General features: G+C 40.4%; 1 protein-coding gene across 1 annotated transcript; it reads right to left on the bottom strand.

The window, feature by feature from the left end:
• Window positions 1-197: 197 nt before the first annotated feature.
• On the bottom strand, window positions 198-17512 carry colq (collagen-like tail subunit (single strand of homotrimer) of asymmetric acetylcholinesterase). Its single transcript, XM_026940280.3, has 17 exons — window positions 17046-17512; window positions 15905-16011; window positions 15439-15552; window positions 14407-14451; window positions 12546-12572; window positions 11237-11308; window positions 11078-11140; window positions 10880-10906; window positions 10667-10711; window positions 10548-10583; window positions 10384-10464; window positions 10167-10263; window positions 8402-8544; window positions 4111-4230; window positions 3841-3967; window positions 3631-3733; window positions 198-3521 (listed from the first exon to the last, which is right to left on the bottom strand). Exons 1-17 carry the CDS (start codon window positions 17137-17139, stop codon window positions 3452-3454), a joined length of 1371 nt encoding a protein of 456 aa, XP_026796081.1. The 5' UTR covers window positions 17140-17512; the 3' UTR covers window positions 198-3451.
• Window positions 17513-17896: the final 384 nt, after the last annotated feature.

The raw sequence follows: 17896 nt of genomic DNA on the forward strand, positions 1-17896 counted from the left end.
TTGACTGCATCTTAATATCCTGTCCATGAAAACCACAAACAGGAATGGAGACAAGACACACTCTTGACAGAGACTGACATCCACCTTAAATAATTTTGACTTAATGCCAAGAGGCTGAGGAAATTCCCCTATAAGTGGAACAAACCATCTGGTCCCCATTTTTAAAAAAACAAGATCACCATCCCAGTTTGCCAGTCCAACAGCACTGCCCTTGTACTTCATGCAACCTGAAAAAGCCGTGTTAGCCGTCCAGTCTCAACCTTATTCAGTATCTTCAACATCTCCGGCCATATCTCATCCACCTTGCAGCTTTGCCTTGCCAGTATGAAGGTTTCTTATTGCCATAGTAACCTCAGCCACAGAGATGGACTCTTATGTCTGTGTTTTCCCTTCTGCATCTGCTTTTGCCACAGGTATTCTGGTTCTCCTATATGGCTCAGTTGAATGAGACCTCCATGAGTATTATTCAGAAAGCCTCCCTCTTTAATTTGACCACTCCCCTCCACTAGCAGGTCCTAGGGTTATTGCCGTGACAGCATTCTGGCTAGCTTCTTGCAGCTGCCTCTATAATGGAGGACTTGAATATGATCTATTCAGACTCAATGGGCCCCAGTTATCAATATTTTAGTAAAGTTGTGTGTAAGCCAAAGCAAACAAATATTTTCTGCCAGATTTACAAAAGTTTTGGAAATGCTGATTTTCTTTATACTCATATGCATATGTTGACCACCTGTAAAGTGCAAAGCATGTTCCCGACACAGCTCATTTGCATGTATTCATGCCCACAATACATCATAAAAGTTCAAGTGCACAGACAGCTAGTTAGTTTTGCTTCCTGATTCTTGCAATCTTCTGGAAGCAACCCTCTTGTCAACTTGGAAAAACTCCAAATGTGAGGCCCTCATCCTGGGACTGATGAGTATCCCCATACCCATCTTAGGATTATCTCCTGTGGGAACTCTGGAGTTGGAGAGAGATCACACCCATTTAAGTAGTTTCATCCCGGAGCCCTTACTGTGTCCAGATTTAAGGCCAACTATATCTAGCCCATACCTTCCCATCTCGCACTTTCGGACTTTCTCGGCTCTTTCCCCTGCAGTGAAGTCACATTCCATGTCCCATCCAATTTCTATTCCAAGGGTCTTGTCCGTCCAAGACTGTTTATCACATGCCTGCCATCTGACTGGTATTGCACCTGACCCTCACCCTTCATGTTGCAGGCGGTCAGCCCATAAGATGGCTCCAAGTCGTTATTCAGGTTGACCCCAAACAGGTTACTTGAGTGGCGCAATCACCGAATGTTTGTCTGCTGACACCCACAGGCCTGGCTCCAGGGGGTAACCCTGTAAGTCCCAGTAACCCTAATCCATACAGGGTGCAAGTTGTCTTTTTGTCCCTTTCAAGGGGCTCTTTATAATTGCTTTTTATTGACCTCTCTTCTCTAATCTGTTCCCCAAATGTGAATGTACTGGGAGCTTTAAGCTCCTGACGACATAGCCCTGAAGTTCACCAAAGTAGACAAGCCCCTTCACCATGACAAGGACTTGATCCACAAAGGGGAGAACAGTTATATATAGGACAATTTAATGTAGCTTTATAAACTTTATTTTAATGGCTGTATCAAACATGAATTTCATAATAATCCACATTACAGTAGCACAGAATATTCATTGCTGCATTATCTCAACATGCAACAGCACCAGTGAATGCTTACTGAGCCATTTTCTTTTGTATATAGTGCAGTACACATCATAACATACATCTTAACATACTTGCTTGAATCATTGAAAAGAGAAGATAACAGTCCATGAGATACCCAATGCATTTCACTAACAGTCATACCTTGGCAAAAAACATCAGACATAATAAAAACACAAACTATTACTGGAAATAACATAGCATAATCAGCTGTAATATAGCGATCTTTACCTTCATGGTGAGCATATACAGTAGTAATAACATGCTGATGCAAGTTCAAGACACTTTATCTCATATACATTAGATCTGTAGACATAAATAGTATATCACTTCCAGAAATCACTAAGTATGGAGAAGTCTCAAATGATGCTGTTAGCGTATGAAAAACACATACAGTAGTTTTCAATAGACTGTATAAAAAAATGTCACAATACAAGAACAGTGATATATGATATGATGCGTTGCATCTTTTGACCAGAAAGTTCATGCTACATATGCAGTCTAAGAATTATGACAAAAATGGTCAGTAACTGTTAATTCAGGTTAACTCCAACAGTCTTTAGCCTACTAGATAGCAGCGATAGACTTCCCCTGCCAAAGCTAACTGACAGTATAGAAATCTTTTCTAACAGTTTGACAGCCATAATATGTGATTCAGTTACCACCTTAAATAAGCATAGAGTCAAGATCCCAAAGGATCAGAATTTTTTCTTCATCAAATCTTGAAGCATTTACAGCAATACACATAATAGACAAGTGACATTAGCAGTTAGATGCAGCTTAAGAATACTGGAATATGTAAGCCTTGCTCCACCTGGGGATGGTGGACCAGCTCTAATGATGAGATGACTCAGAGAGTTCCTGAGGTAAGAATGACGGTGTCTAGCTAAAACCTAACCCTGACCTAAACAAGGCTGTAGTTAGAACACCTCCACATAAGGAACATTATGAGCTCTATCTAATTCCTTCTATTGTTTTTTGGGACAGTGCTTCTCTGACCTTTTTTTACAGCCCTGTGCTTGGCTTAGCACCGTGGAAGAGATCCACTCAGCATTAGCATCATGGACTAAGCTCTAAAACACAGGCAGCTGGTTTTACCCAATCCTCTATTGAGGTGAGACACTCCCACGTGAAGCCTTGTTTCCTCATTTGGTCAAGGCCATACAGTCTATGTACATAGCTTTAGTGAGTCAAGTGGGTTTTTTGGCCTTAGATAAATGCCATGATAGCTTATTACACCATACTTCAACCAACCAAGCCCTCATGCAAAATGCTAATTGGTTCACATTGCAGTCCAAATACAACAGCACCCTGGGAAAGAGATGGAGGGGTGGGCCACTAGAAAATGGCCTACTTGTGGAAAAGTTGTACATTGAGGTATTAAGTCTAGTCTAGGCTTGCCTTTTCAAGACAGCAAATTCATGGCAAACCATCTAAGCAGAATGTCAGGCAGGTGTCCAGCACCGCAGAGAGAAGGCTGAACAGAAAAGAGAACAGCATCCTGGTTGAGTCCTTAAGACAGAGAGCAATGGGTCCTGTGTGGTTGCCATGACTGAGCAGAGTGCTCTTTTTCCAGTGAACTATGTGGCTTCTTCTTGGCAGCATTGCAACAAACTAGTATAATATGCATGTTTGTATCCCCCTGCCCCCAAATCAAAGGTATTTTAATTGTCTGTTTGTTTGCAGTGCCTTCAGTCTTGTTCCCTGCTACTTTCACAAGACAGTGTGGGGCTCCATGTGTTTTCTTGTCTTCTCATGTAAAATACTTGCAGCTTGTGGAGTCAATGAAACAGTCAACAGTGCATTTAAGATGTCCATAAGATCTGTAGATGTTGATTGACAAACAAAAGACATTATATTCATCTTGCAATAAAGTCTAAAATAGTGGCATAAGCATTAATCATATTACAGAATGCTTGAACTGGATCTTACCCAGGCAGATAAGAGTTGCAGGTTTGATATCCAAAGTCTTTTCCATCACACTCCTCAGCTCCATCGTACCGATAGCCATCACCGCAGTATGCATGTCTGCACTCTGAGACACACAGATACAGTTTAATAAGTCACACAGGAGGACAAATCAGTTCCATTCGAAGGAAAAATGGTGCCATTTAAAAGGCGTGCATTAGAATCAATACTTACTGACACAGCCGTCTGTGACCACCTTGTTTCCATCATCACACTCCTCTCCATTCTCCACCTGCACAATGCCATCCCCGCAGAAACCATCCTGATCTGGAGCATGCTCAGTTGACTGAAATGGCGTTAGCTAGAATGAAAGAATAGTTTCATGATTAATCATGATTAATGTAATGTATCTATTAATATATTTTCCATGTTCAAGCTCAAGTGCCCAATGAATGAGTATATTAAAAATATGATATGCATTGTATTGTTTAAGCAAGGAGATACCTGAATTGGCAACCATCCATCAGTGTCCTTGAAATATAGAGTCCTCTGATCTTTACGGAAAGCCAGTGCATTATCAGTGTGGAGACGGTCCAGTTCTTGTTCATTATTCACCACAAAAATCTACAGTACAACCATGAAAACCAACACATTATGAATATGCTGTGTTTTTTGGAAGGCTACTGACAATCCCTGGTTCTTGAAGTGTTTTGATCCTTTTAGCTGTCAGACTGCAGACATAACATAACACTCTGTTCTCTGAGGATGTCTGGAAAAACATACTCTCATTCAGTGGGTTCAGTCTGGCTGATGTCTCTGAATGCATTATGAGAGAAGAGAAAACGCAATGCTTATTGATGCTTACAGACAGAAAGTCACCATAGCCAAAATATACTCAGCACTGTCAAGAAACACCCTCACTCGACAATACTTCTGACCTTTAAATATCAGAACTGAATATCAGAATTTAGGGCTTACACTTTATTTGAAAGAAATCAAGAACAGTTTTCTTATTTAAATTGCTTACTTTTGTCTTTCCTTACAGCCTAAAAATGGAAAAGCACCAATTAATCATGTGCCTTAGCTTTATGTAGAGACATGAGCAAAACCTTTCTATGACTATCCTTTATGTGAGAGAGATAAAGCTGTGCTTACTGCCATTGCAATTACTACCTACAGTCGGGTCCATAAGTATTTGGACAGCGACACAATTTTTGTAATTTTGCCTCTGTACACCACCACAATGGATTTGAAATTAAACAGTCAAGACGTGATTGAAGTGTAGACTTTCATCTTTAATTCAAGGGGTTTAACAAAAATATTGAATTAACCATTTAGCAATTACAGCCATTTTTTTTACATAGTTTCTCCATTTTTACAGGCTAAAGTAATTGGGCAAACTAATATAAATATTAGGATTATTTTTAAGACTTGGATGCAAATCCTTTGCAGTCAATGTTTGCCTGAAGCCTGGAACCCATGGACATCACCAAATTCTGAGTTTCCCTTGAGATGCTTTGCCAGGCTGTTACTGCAGCTGCCTTCAGTTGCTGCTTTTTTGCGGGTCTTTCAGTTTTGTCTTCAGTAAGTGAAGACTCTGCTCAGTTGGGTTGAGGTCAGGTGATTGATGGCAAAAAATATGCCATGGCAAACAGAACCCAGTTATACGCTGAGCCATTACAGCCTGTCTTCCTTTACAGGCGGTATTTCTTCTTAATTATTTCTTCTTAATAAACACTTCAATCACATCTTGATTGCTTAATTTCAAATCCAATATGGTGTACAGAGGCAAAATTATGAAAATTGTGTCACTATTGAAATACTTATGGACCCGAATGTAAATAGTATGTTTGAGTTAGTTCATTGGAAGTGGATTTTGGCAGCCCAATATTACATTCTTATATGGTTATTGAAAAACTCTTCTGGGTTCAATACTAAGTGTATGAATGTGACTGGTTATAAATTTGGTGACATTTTATTTAAACACTTTTACTGTCATATATAGATGGTTTTCCAACCTGGGCACACCTACACTCACAGAGCACTTTATTAGGAACACTATACTAATACTGGGTAGGGCCTCCCTTTGCTCTCAAAACAGCCTCAGTTCTTCATGGCATAGATTCCACAAGATGTTGGAAACATTTCTTTGAGATTCTGGTCCATGTTGACATGATTGAATCACACAATTCCTGCAGATTTTTTAGGTGCACTTTCATGCTGAGAATCTCCCGTTCTACCACATCCCAAAGGTGTTCTATTGGATTCAGATCCGGTGACTGGGAAGGCCACTGAAGAACATTGAACTCATTTCATGTTCATGAAACCAGTTTGAGATGACTTTTGCTTTGTTACATGGTGCATTATCATGCTGGAAGTAGCCATTAGAAGATGGGTAAATTGTAGCAATGAAGGGATGTACATGGTCAGCAACAATACTCAAATAGGCTGTGGCATTCAAGTGATGATTGATTGGTATTAGTGGGCCCAGAGTGTGCCAAAGAACAGTCCCCAAACCATTACACCACCCCCGCCAGTCTGGACTGTTAACACAAGGCAGGTTGGGTCGATGGATTAATGATGTTGGTGCCACATTCTGACCCTACTATCTGTGTGCCTTATCCAGTCTTCAGCTGTCCAGTTTTGGTGAGTCTGTGCCCACTGCAGCCTCAGCTTTCTGTTCTTGGCTGACAGAAGTGGAACCCGATGTGGTCTTCTGCTGTTGTAGCCCATCCTCCTCCAGATTTGACGTGTTGTGCATTCTGAGATGCTTTTCTTCTCACCACAATTGTACAGTTAGTTATCTGAGTTACTGTAGCCTTTCTGTCAGCTCGAACCAGTTTGGCCATTCTCTGTTGACCTCTTCTCGTCAAAAAGGTGTTTCCGTCCACCGAATTGCCGCTCACTGGATGTTTTTTCTTTATTGCACCATTCTGAGTAAACTCTAGAGACGGTTGTATGTGAACATCCCAGGAGATCAGCATTGAGATCACATTTTTCCTCTTTCTGATGGTTGATGTGAATATTATCTGAAGCTGCTGGCCCGTATCTGCATGATTTTATGCATTGCATTGCTGCGACACAATAGATAATTGCATGAATGAGTAGGTATAAAGGTGTTCCTAACAAAGTGCCTAGTGAGTGTATATCTCACTCAACAAAAAGTTTTTTTGCGTGTAGGGGTGTTGTGGTTTACTATTTTCGCAGTATGAAAACTAGCCTAAAAATACCACGGTATCACATTATTAATCAACCGTTTAAAACCACACATTTTTTAAGAGTAGTAAAAATTAAAGGAAAATTTTATTGCAAATTATTTGTACAAAAGTGTCTTTGGACATTATTGCAAAACAAAAGGAAAAAAATCCCTTAATTGTTCTTCCTTCTTAGAAAGATATTTTTCATAAGGAATTAATATTAATGTCTCTCATATTGCCAGTATTTATCACCTTGTCATTATACACTCTGTCCATTTTAATAGGAACACCCTTCAAATTTTTGTAATTATCCAGTCAATCAATCATGTGGCAGCAGCACAAAGTAAAAAATCTTGCAGATACAGATCAAGAGCTTCAGTTAACGTTCACATCAGAACAGAGAAAAATGTGATTTCAGTGGTATGGCTTTTGGTGTCAGACAGGCTGGTTTGAGTATTTCAGAAACTGATCTGATCTCCTGAGATTTTCATGCACAGCAGTCTCTAGAGTTTACACAGAATGGTGCAAAAAAAAAAAACCATCCAGTGAGCAGCAAGTCTGTGGGAAGAAATACCTTGTTTATGAGAGCGGTTAGGAGAGAATGGCCAGATTGGTTTGAGCTGACAAAAAGGTTATGGTAACTCAAATAACCACTCTTTACAACCAAAATCATCTCAGAATGCAGAACATGCTGAAGCTTGAGGTGGATAGGCTACAACAGTAGAAGACCACACTGAGTTCCACCCTCCAAGAAGCTTAGTTGGAAAAATATCATTTGATTTTCAACTGTCCTGTTTCTGTTAACTGGATTAACTGAAGCTCTTGACCTGTATCTGCAAGATTCTGTGTATTATGCTACTGCCATATGATTGGCTAAAGTTTTCACAGGTGTTCAGAGGGACGGTGTTGTGAAAAACAGCCTATATTTTTAGGTAGTCACAGCTACACGCAAAAGGGATGAGAACCACTGGAGTGAGGAACTTTATCAGTAAAAAAAAAATAGATGGTAATAGACAGAAATGCATTTTAATCAGTATTTTGTAAGAGTCAGTGGTGAGGTAACTGTCTGAACATACACTATGACTAACTGTGAGACCATGACACCATAACAGCCCTAGTTGACAAAAGTGCAGGGACAAAATTTATTTTCTTTGAAAATGCTTTGGTTGTGTTCAAATGGTTCTTTACGTGTCCTTAATTTCTTAATATTCCCTTTTTTTCCCTGTGAGGCCATCAAATACCACAAACAATATGCAGTTTTACAAGAAAACACTACACAATTCCACATCATTCTCCACAGGATTTAACTTAAAAGTGTGAAACATGGTAGAACCAAATTATGAATGTTACTATACTGTAGATATATGTAATGTAATGTTTTGAGATTTACACTTCCTTTATATCAGAACATAAAACTCATGTGTTCAATGAGTGATTGTTATTGTTAATGTGATTGTTATTTGAGATGTCTTGAAGAGACTTTTATAAACAAAATGTTGTAACTAATTACCACTAATTATTAATAGCAATTATTAAATTCATAATAGGCCTAATTATGGTATTCATGAAATATTGTAAACTAAATACCACTAGCTTACCGCTGGCACTCTGGGATAGCTGCTCCTGGATTGCTGGTCAAATGAGCTAGAAGGGTTGTTCATATTCACAAGAGAGTTACAACCACAATGGCCTGGGTTGCCTGGCTGCCCTTTCTCCCCTTTTGGCCCCACCACGTACAGCCCTGGAGAAGAGAAGGGCATTCACACTGAGTACTGACACAATTCAGTTAAACACAGAAACTTTCTTCATAGGACACTTAACACTTTCAAGAATGTCAGCTAAATCTTCTTAAGAGTTTATTAATGCAATCAAACAGTGTTCATAAGTATATACACATTAAACCTTTCACCACCCTGTACTCTCTGTAATATGCTAAGTAAGGAATAAAACATGATGAGGTATGTAATTTTAGGAAAATAATCAATGACCGGGAGATGTGATGCAGCCAGACACGAAGTGCACATTCATTAACGGCACCTCCCACCGTGTTTTTTTTCCTCTCATACCACAGCATTTTTCCCACGATTACAATATTTTATTTATTAACAAATGATATACCATGTTTTTTATGCTTTTATAGTTGCATTAATGTTTTAGAATGTCCAGAAAACAAGTTCATTTCATCACTTACGTTACAACAGTTCTTAATATTTTTTCTCTCATTAGCCTCTCATTTGTTCTCTCTCCCGAAGCTAATAAGAAGAGAAAGTGCAACTTGAAAGCATAAAGGTGCAACATTCTGTGTCCTGAAGACTTTCCCCATGTCAGTAAACATAAATAGCTTTACCTCAGAGTGCTAACAGTAACTGAAGTTTTATTTCATAAATGCTAAATGTCACCTTACAGCTTCAGCTGAGCAACATTTACTGTAGACTTTTTCATCGTTAAATAAAAACTCTTTTAAAAATCTGTTTATTGTTAGGCTTAAATTTGGTGAGTGTCTACCATACAAGTCCCTGTGAATGGGCTACTTGCACTTGACGTACTTCTGTTTTGAAATTGCAGGCTGCTGTTACATGATTGGCTGATTGGATAACTTCAAAAATGAGCAGGAGTACACGTGTTCCTATTAAAGTGGATGATGAGTGTATATGATGAACATCGTTGGCATTTATTTTCGGGAGCTCCTGCAGAAACCGGGTGTAAAATAGCACTATTGCCCTTATAGTGGACTAGCTGAAAGCCGGAAAAGTACCATGTTGGTTATAATGCAGATGTGCTGGTGCAAGTAGCCCATTAGCTATAATTTAAAGAAGTATTTCAGCTGCACTACATCACAGCTGTAAGGTTATAGAGGTAAAATTAGTCAGTTTAAGAATTCAGCAGCACTGTGGTATAAATTCTCTTATTGTCTTTCACAGAGGGTAATTACACCGTTTAATTTTAAACAAGGTGTCACATTAATTAAGTGGTTACATAATGTTTGTAAATCTGTGAGGAACTTGGCTTCTCTCTCTCAGTCAGTTTAAAGACATGATGTCATGCCTCTGGACTCAAGCAGAGCAGATCAGGTTGCTCTGGGGCTAAAAGGATCCCTTGGTGTCATTGATTTAAATGTTTCCCTACTTCTTTCAACCATGTAACACCGCAATTTGTGTCATTACCCAGTTATTTAGAGGTTCCAATGCAAAAGTCAGTCATAACTAAGAAAGCAAAAGACCAGTGCCTAGTTTTTATTTCCCTATATGTGGCTTCAAGTAGTTATATGTATCACAATTATTCCACCTCCCTTTAGTAAGTATACAATTCCATTGTCAGTCAGCGCAGAATTGGAGGTCTTATGTGTTTAGCCTAAACACTTACCTGAAGCAGGCAGACCAGGAGGACCTGGATGACCAGGGGGTCCTTGAGGGCCTGCTGGTCCCATTGGTCCTGTGAGACCAGTGTCTCCCTTTGGACCCTAAATCAGACATCAAATAAATCAAAGATTATAATTCACATGTAGAGGATGATGAACCAAACTGTGTTTTCAGAACAAGACAGATGTTGGTGTTATCAGTATCCAGGGAGAATTCTTCACCTGTTTGCCTCTTTTTCCTGGTTGCCCAGTGGGTCCTCTGCTTCCTGGGATGCCAGACTCTCCTTTTGGGCCCATTTCACCCTGATCAAAGATGACATAAATGTATTTACCAATGTTCCTAATGGGTATTTAGTGGGTATGCAGATTAGAACTCATTTTCTCACCTTCTGACCAAGCATTCCCGGCAGACCCATTGTGCCCTGAAACACAGTACAGTGCACTGTTGGACACCAGAAATCTACATCATCAGATTTCACAGCTGAAAGAACAGCACCAATCTCACCTTCTGACCCTTTTGGCCAGCTTCACCTCGGTCACCCCGTGAGCCCTATAAAAAGTTGATAGGGAAAAAAAAAAAATGCTAAAGCATTTGCAGTCCAAGGTTTTGTGCAGTCTACCAAGAACTCAAAAATTCTTACATTTTAAAAAAGAGAAAAATCTCCTATGACAGAGGGCATGCAAAGGCACAAACAAAGGTGTTGGAGAACAGATATACCTTTTCTCCTTTGTATCCAGGCAATCCCTGCATCACAGAAAATAAAAATGTAGAGAAAAGTAATTAAATTTGCAAGTACTATGTAATGAATTATCAGTTGTTCTTACAGTTCCCTCTAGTATTTGTCTAGGAATAATGAAATTTCATAAAAACACAATTAGCACTTAGCAAGGTGTTTCAGTTCTAGGCAAGACAGACCTTGGGTCCTATTGGTCCTCGTGCTCCAGGCAAGCCCATCAGTCCAGAGTCACCTTTCTCCCCCTGAAAAACACAATTCATTTTATATTGCACCACTGTCACCAATGTGTAACTTCACAATGTCTTGTTTTCCATTTAATCATACAGCAGCCAGCTCACCTTGGGCCCACTCAGACCTGGCCATCCATTTGGTCCCTGTCGCCCTGGCAAGCCTGGGGATCCAGTGCGCCCCTGCAGTAATGCAAAACATGTTACACGCCAGCTCCTGACTGAGACCTTAATGTCTCAGATCTTACCTTAAGATAAAGTACCATAATGTTATAGCACATGCTAAGCCAAGTGCACAGGGTGGATATATAATAATAGAAAATTAATTTTCTCAGAGATGATAAAGCACTCCAGCTTTAGTGGTTGATTCCTTGATCACCTGAAGTGTCCTCTTTTTGATTTATGACATTGTTAAAATTAATATCAGAATTTGCTTAAAGAGACAGCACAGTGAAAACAATGTGAGAATGGCAAGTCTCCTGAGTATTTTGGAAAGGCAGAGTAATATTGGACATGAGAGATAGATAGAGAGAGAGAGAGAGAGAGAGAGAGAGAGAGCTAGACAGCCCATCACACTGCTGACTTTAATTAAATGATGTGCAGGGAGCAGGAGACAAGGCTTGTTGGAAGGCAAATGATTTATGGTAGCTTCAGCACTAAGCTAAATTACACTGCAATACTGCAAGCTACCTCCATCAGTGTCGCCCTCCTCTTTCCCCTCTCATAACCTCACATCGGACCATTTGTCCTCCATCCATTTGTACACTGATGCTCGTCACTAAAACATTCCAGGAAACTACACCTGCCCATCAGTAGAACTGTGGGAAGAGAGCCACTGGGACAATCCATTAAGGGATGGATGTGGCTCAGTCTGTAATTAGGGAGACCACCAATGGCTTCTGTTATTGTTAAGCATGCAAAAACATGTTTGTCTTACTATACTGAGGACCTTCCACTGACATAATCATTAATGCAACGTATTAATGCTATGCCTACACCGAACCTTAACCTTAACCTCAGTAACCAAAGGGAAATATTTTGGCACTTTTATTATTTTTGTTTTTTGTTGTTTAAATAAAAGCTGCAGTTTTCCTAGTGAGGATCAGCCAAATGTCGCCACAAGGTCTATCTGTCAGATATTCCTATCCTATTCGTATCTTTGGTTCCCACTAAGATATGAAAACAGTAGTAGTGTTGTAGTGGTGTTTCTGGACTCTGTGTCCTGCATATCTTTGTCAAGGTTGCATTTAACTGGAAGGCTTGTACTGTGTATGGCTGCAGTGTGAAGCATGGCTGGGAACAGGGCCAATAATATTAAGTGTGTGTGTATGTTTGGGGGAGGGGGTGTTAGGAGGTGCAGAATTTTTTCTTACTCAAATCCACAAAATTTAATGGTTTATGCAATGATGAGGTGTACTACCTTTTGTCCGGGTCTCCCAATTTCTCCCTGGAAACATGGAGGAGAGACAAAATAAGAGATACAGTATGATGTGCAGGATAATCACCATGTTGTTGTTGATGTTATACAAGGTTGGTTTCATTATGAATCATTTTAAAGCTTACACAAAATGGGACTGGTCCCACTTTGCACTGAAGCTGAATTCACACAAAATCAGTGCACATGATTTGTATCTAAAAACAAACACTTGAAACGTGCAGAAATAGAGCTGTATTTATGAAATAGTTCAGCCATGAGATACAAGGTTAATGTATCTTCAAGTAAGGAAAGATATCTAATATATCTCGGTCATCTAATATATCTCAATCACACACTCACTTAAAGGGATATCAGCTGACTCAGTAACACCATTTGTGTATAAACACTTTAATAAAATAGCAAACTTTCTGTATTTGTCAGCCCTGTAGAGTTTTTTTTTTTGAGTGCAAAACTAAGAATTAAACTGACACCAAACAAGTCTTGCCTAATCATTTAAGGACAATTTGCAATAAATTTCATTTTTGGATAACATTTAATCCATTAATCAGGCTGTGGTATATACCAATCAGCCATAACATTAAAACCACCTGCCTAATATTGTGTAGGTTGCCCTTGTGTCCCCAAAACAGCTCTGACCCATCAAGGCATGGACTCCACAAACCTCTGAAGGTGTGCTGTGGTATCTGGTATCTTTAAGTCCTGTAAGTTGCGAGGTGGGGCTTCCATGGATCGGACTTGTTTGTCTAGCACATCCCACAGATGCTCAATCGGATTGAGATCTGGAGAATTTGGAGGCCAAGTCAACAGCTTGAAGACTTTTCATGTTCCTCAAACCATTCCTGAACAATTTTTGCAGTGTGCCAGGGTGCATTATCCTGCTGAAAGTGGCCACTGCAATTAGGGAATACCGTTGCCACAAAGGGGTGTACTTGGTCTGCAATAATGTTTAAGTAGGTGATATATGTAAAAGTAACATCCACATGAATTTCAGGACCCAAGGTTTCCCAGCAGAACGTTGCCCAGAGCATCACATTGCCTCCATCAGCTTGCCTTCTTCCCATAGGGCATCCTGGTGACATCTCTTCCACAGATAAGCGACGCACACATGCGCCCGGCCGTCCGCGTGATTCATCAGACCAGGCCACCTTCTTCCATTGCTCCATGGTCCAGTTCTGATGCTCATGTGCCCATTGTAGGCGCTTGTGGCAGTGGACCGGGGTCAGCATGGGCACAATGACTGGTCTGCGGCTACGCAGCCCCATGTGCAGCAAGCTGCGATGCACTGTCTGTTCTGACACCTTTTTATCATAGCCAACATTAACTTTTTCAGTAATTTGTGCTACAGTAGCTCTTCTGTGGAATCGGACCAGACAGGCTAGCCTTTGCTGCCCACGCTCATCAGTGAGCCTTGGGCGCGCATGACCCTGTCACCAGTTCACCGGTTGTCCTTCCTTGGACCACTTTTGGTAGGTACTAACCACTGCATCCCGGGAACACCCCACAAGACCTGCCGTATTGGAGATGCTCTGAGCAAGTCATTTAGTCATCACAATTTGGCCCTTGTCAAAGTCGCTCAGATCCTTAAGCTTGCCCATTTTTCCTGCTTCCAACACATGTACTGTTCACTTGATGCCTAATATATCCCACCCCCTGACAGGTGCCATCGTAATGAGATAATCAATGTTATTCATGTCACCTGTCAGTGGTTTTAATGTTATGGCTGATCAGTGTATTTTTCTTTACTGTGTGTGTATGTGTGTATGTGTGTGTGTGTGTGTGTGTGTGTGTGTGTGTGTGTGTGAATGTGTGTGAGCGTACATGTGTGTCACATGTGTGTGTGTACCTTTTCTCCTTTTGGTCCCTTTGGGCCTGGTAATCCAGGAGGACCCTGTGAATGGTATTACAATTTTTAATTTCACATCATAAAACTTTCAGAACTGAGATCCTACAGTCATGATCAATTAAATTATCAGTGACACAGGATGTCTTCTTTTTTTATGGGTGTGTAAAGAATAGTTGCTATCCACTTGCCACTCAGAAGAAGCCATGAAATACCTGATATATATCACATATCACACAGACAAGCATCCGCTTTATTTAGGATATGGCAGAGTGGGACTCGGGGCACTATGCTGAGCAGTGTCTCGTTTCTAAGAAAGGATGCGTGGTGTAGAGACAGTCAGTGGAAAAAACCTATTTCCGTCCACTCTAAATGTAGAGCGTTAATGTGCTGCCATGTAGTGGGGGGTGGGGATTCGTGGTGGTGGTGATGGGGAGGACCTTGCGCATCCGTCTCACTGCAGAAACTGGACTACAGGAAGTCACACGGGTCTCATATGCTGAGGAGGGTTAGCACCATTGCATTGATAAAACGAGAGGAAACAGCTGAGCAGGGTGCAAAAAATTCAAAACTGAATATGTAATTTAGCCAAGTGGCACTGTAGCTGGAATAAACACGTTAGCATTGAGCTAACATAGTGGTCACATGACTGAGTTGATGAATTTGGTGTAAGGACATGTATTTGAAGGTTTTCCCAATAATCTCACCAAGCCACCAAATTTCATGAGCACTAGTTCTACCTAATCCAGCTTGGGGAATCTGGGAGTCCTGGGAATCTGGATTTTTGGTTAAAGGCACTAAATCCCCGGTATTCATATAAACAATACTCCCTCTAAACAGGAGGGGAATCTAATTGTATTAATTGGTTGGTGTGAACTATGAAATCAAATTCCTATAGAGAAGTTTAGTGTGAGATACAAGTGTTAGACACCTGTCAAAACCCAAAATCATTTGTTTTTAAATCAGTTGGATATTGTTGATGTCTGCTTTGTAGTCTCCCACTGTTGGTAGATGTAGAGGTAGAGGTAGAAGTACCTGAGGTCCTGCTGGCCCGGCTGGTCCGGGTGCTCCCACCCGGCAGGTAGAGCCTGTTGACTTCTTATCCTCTCCCTCTGTATTCTCATTTCTCCATACGTTGCCATGGTCTCTCTGTAATATGAAACATAGAAAGCTTAAATTCATCGCGGGCTCAGGCTACAGACCTGCGTCAATATTAGTGTCTTGGGAACATGATCTGTTTTTGGAACATACTCCAACTTTATTATTGACTTGTCTTTTTTTATTCTACTTACAAGCCAACAAGTTTGAATGAAAATATACACACAAGGTAACTCTAGCAACCTAATGATTTTAGAACCATGACGAGATCCATCTGCTGATCTGTATCAACACCACCTCATTTTTACGCTCAGATAAGACAAGCATCTGAGGGGACCACAGGATTCATGGAACCACTCCAAGGACAAATCACCATGGCTGGTGCAGGATTCACATGACGTACCCGAGGCTTGTGCCACAGCGACGGGGGTGGGGGGAACAACGGGGGTGGAGGTGGAGTCAGTAAACAGCACGGGTTAAATTTCTTCCTGGGTTCCAGTGCTTCCAGCTCTGTGGTTGGGGAACAGGAGGAACATGTCAACAAACAGGCAGCATAGGAGCACAACAAGCAGTGCTTGAGTATGGAGCATGACAGCCAGCCCTCAGATTGTCAGGCATACAGATAACTGCCCAGAGAGAAACTGTAGCTCTTCTGCCAAATGGTGGCTTTGCTTTGATTTTTTTCCAATAAGGAATTGTTGAAATGGTCAATTAGTTTGTGACAATGCAACAGATGCATTCAAACAACACTACAATATAGCACGTATTATAAAGAATATTGAATTAAGCTCCTTCTAAATGCTCAAAACTAATCCCCAGTGTTGCATTGGTAATTATTCTTCGGTTCTCCAGCTGCAAACATTAAAATGCTGTCAGTGCTGTTTTTCTTGCTGCTAGTTGCTGATGGACTAATTACAAATTCAGAGATTAATACTGTCCACATATAATCTGTAAATATGATCTGTTCTGTGATACAACATGCAAATTTATACAGATATTTATAATCATCAGACAATTAACCTGAACCAAAAAAAGGGAAAATTAGTCTTTGAAACAAAATAACCATGCCAACGACCTCATGTATTCTTATGCCTCTTATGCATTATCATCTGAAAGATAATTACCCTTATTAGCACAGAGCACCTCAACAAGATACAGTAGCATAAAAGAGGATCATATGCAGTGCGCTGTGATAAGAAATGTTTTCTTTTTACTGCAGAAGTAGTAAGTGTTTTTACTACATCTGCAGTAAAAAGAAAACATTTTTCATCATCTCACTGCATATAAATACACAATAATAATCCTGGTTTTGATGAAGCCTGTGCATTTACATACTACACAAGTGGCTGTAAAATGGAAAAGTATAAAACAGATAACATGCATATTCCATACTGATAGACATGTAGATGTGTCAAACCAAGGAATAGAATAATAACTGCAAGTCAACATTTCATGTCTGCTGTCAGTGCCCAAACCAAGTATGCAAAAGCTGCAAGCTCCAGGTTCTGAACAGATATTATTATGATGCGCCCAAGGGGTCATACCTGCTGGAAAGGAGTAAATGCTGTCCATGAAGGAGTGTGATGAAGCATAGTGAAAGAGGAGAGGTAAATACAGTCCGAGAGTGAAAAGAAACATGCTGCTTGACTGCAGAGAGCTCTGTACCTCCAATGGCTCCGGCTACTGAACTGAGGCTTCACACCACTACACCCCCCTCTATCTCTCGCTCTCTCTGTCTCACACACACACACACACACACACACACACACACACGTCCCTGCCTTCTTCACTATCCACAAGCCTTTGGGAAAAGGGAATGCCAGCCCATGCCATGGTTAAAATTGCTCCTTTGCACTGGCCCTGTGCTAAATATATAGTGGTCAGCTGCCCTTTGTAGCCAATATTAGCTTCTTACTACTGGCACTGCCTTTGTTTTCCCCTGTTGCACATAGAAAAAGAAAATAAAGAGACATGCTGCATTGACATTGAGGTGACTATGTGTCATGTGTATGGGTCCTTTACTGCTGGCATCCCCATATATAGTAAGCACACACACACACCTTAGAGGACGTGCTGATATGTCACGTCTGGAGTAAATCATTACCTTGCATATGACATAACATGGAGCACAGTTGTCTATAGTTACGTGTATATATATATATATATATATATATATATATGTGTGTGTGTGTGTGTGTGTGTGTATGTATAAAATTACACCTTTATCTATAACCACACCTTTATGTATCCGTCTTTATAGAAAATATGACAACTCACAACCTATGAAGATTTTTTTCTTTTTATGAATAGCAGCATTCAGAAAAGGTTAACAAAGCATCCTGTCTCTTAGACATCCTTTAGACTGTATCAATCAGTGTGGTAGAAACATACTGGC

The sequence above is a fragment of the Pangasianodon hypophthalmus genome, chromosome 1 (assembly GCF_027358585.1).
Source record: "Pangasianodon hypophthalmus isolate fPanHyp1 chromosome 1, fPanHyp1.pri, whole genome shotgun sequence".
Taxonomy (NCBI): domain Eukaryota; kingdom Metazoa; phylum Chordata; class Actinopteri; order Siluriformes; family Pangasiidae; genus Pangasianodon; species Pangasianodon hypophthalmus.

Coding starts and splice junctions, on each gene's coding strand:
- colq (XM_026940280.3), bottom strand. CDS start 17,139: ATGTTTCTTTTCACTCTCGGACTGTATTTACCTCTCCTCTTTCACTAT. Junction 12,573..14,406: donor AGGGACCAAAAGGAGAAAAG/GTACACACACAC, acceptor CCATGTTTCCAG/GGAGAAATTGGGAGACCCGG. Junction 3,522..3,630: donor TGCAACTCTTATCTGCCTGG/GTAAGATCCAGT, acceptor CAACATCTACAG/ATCTTATGGACATCTTAAAT.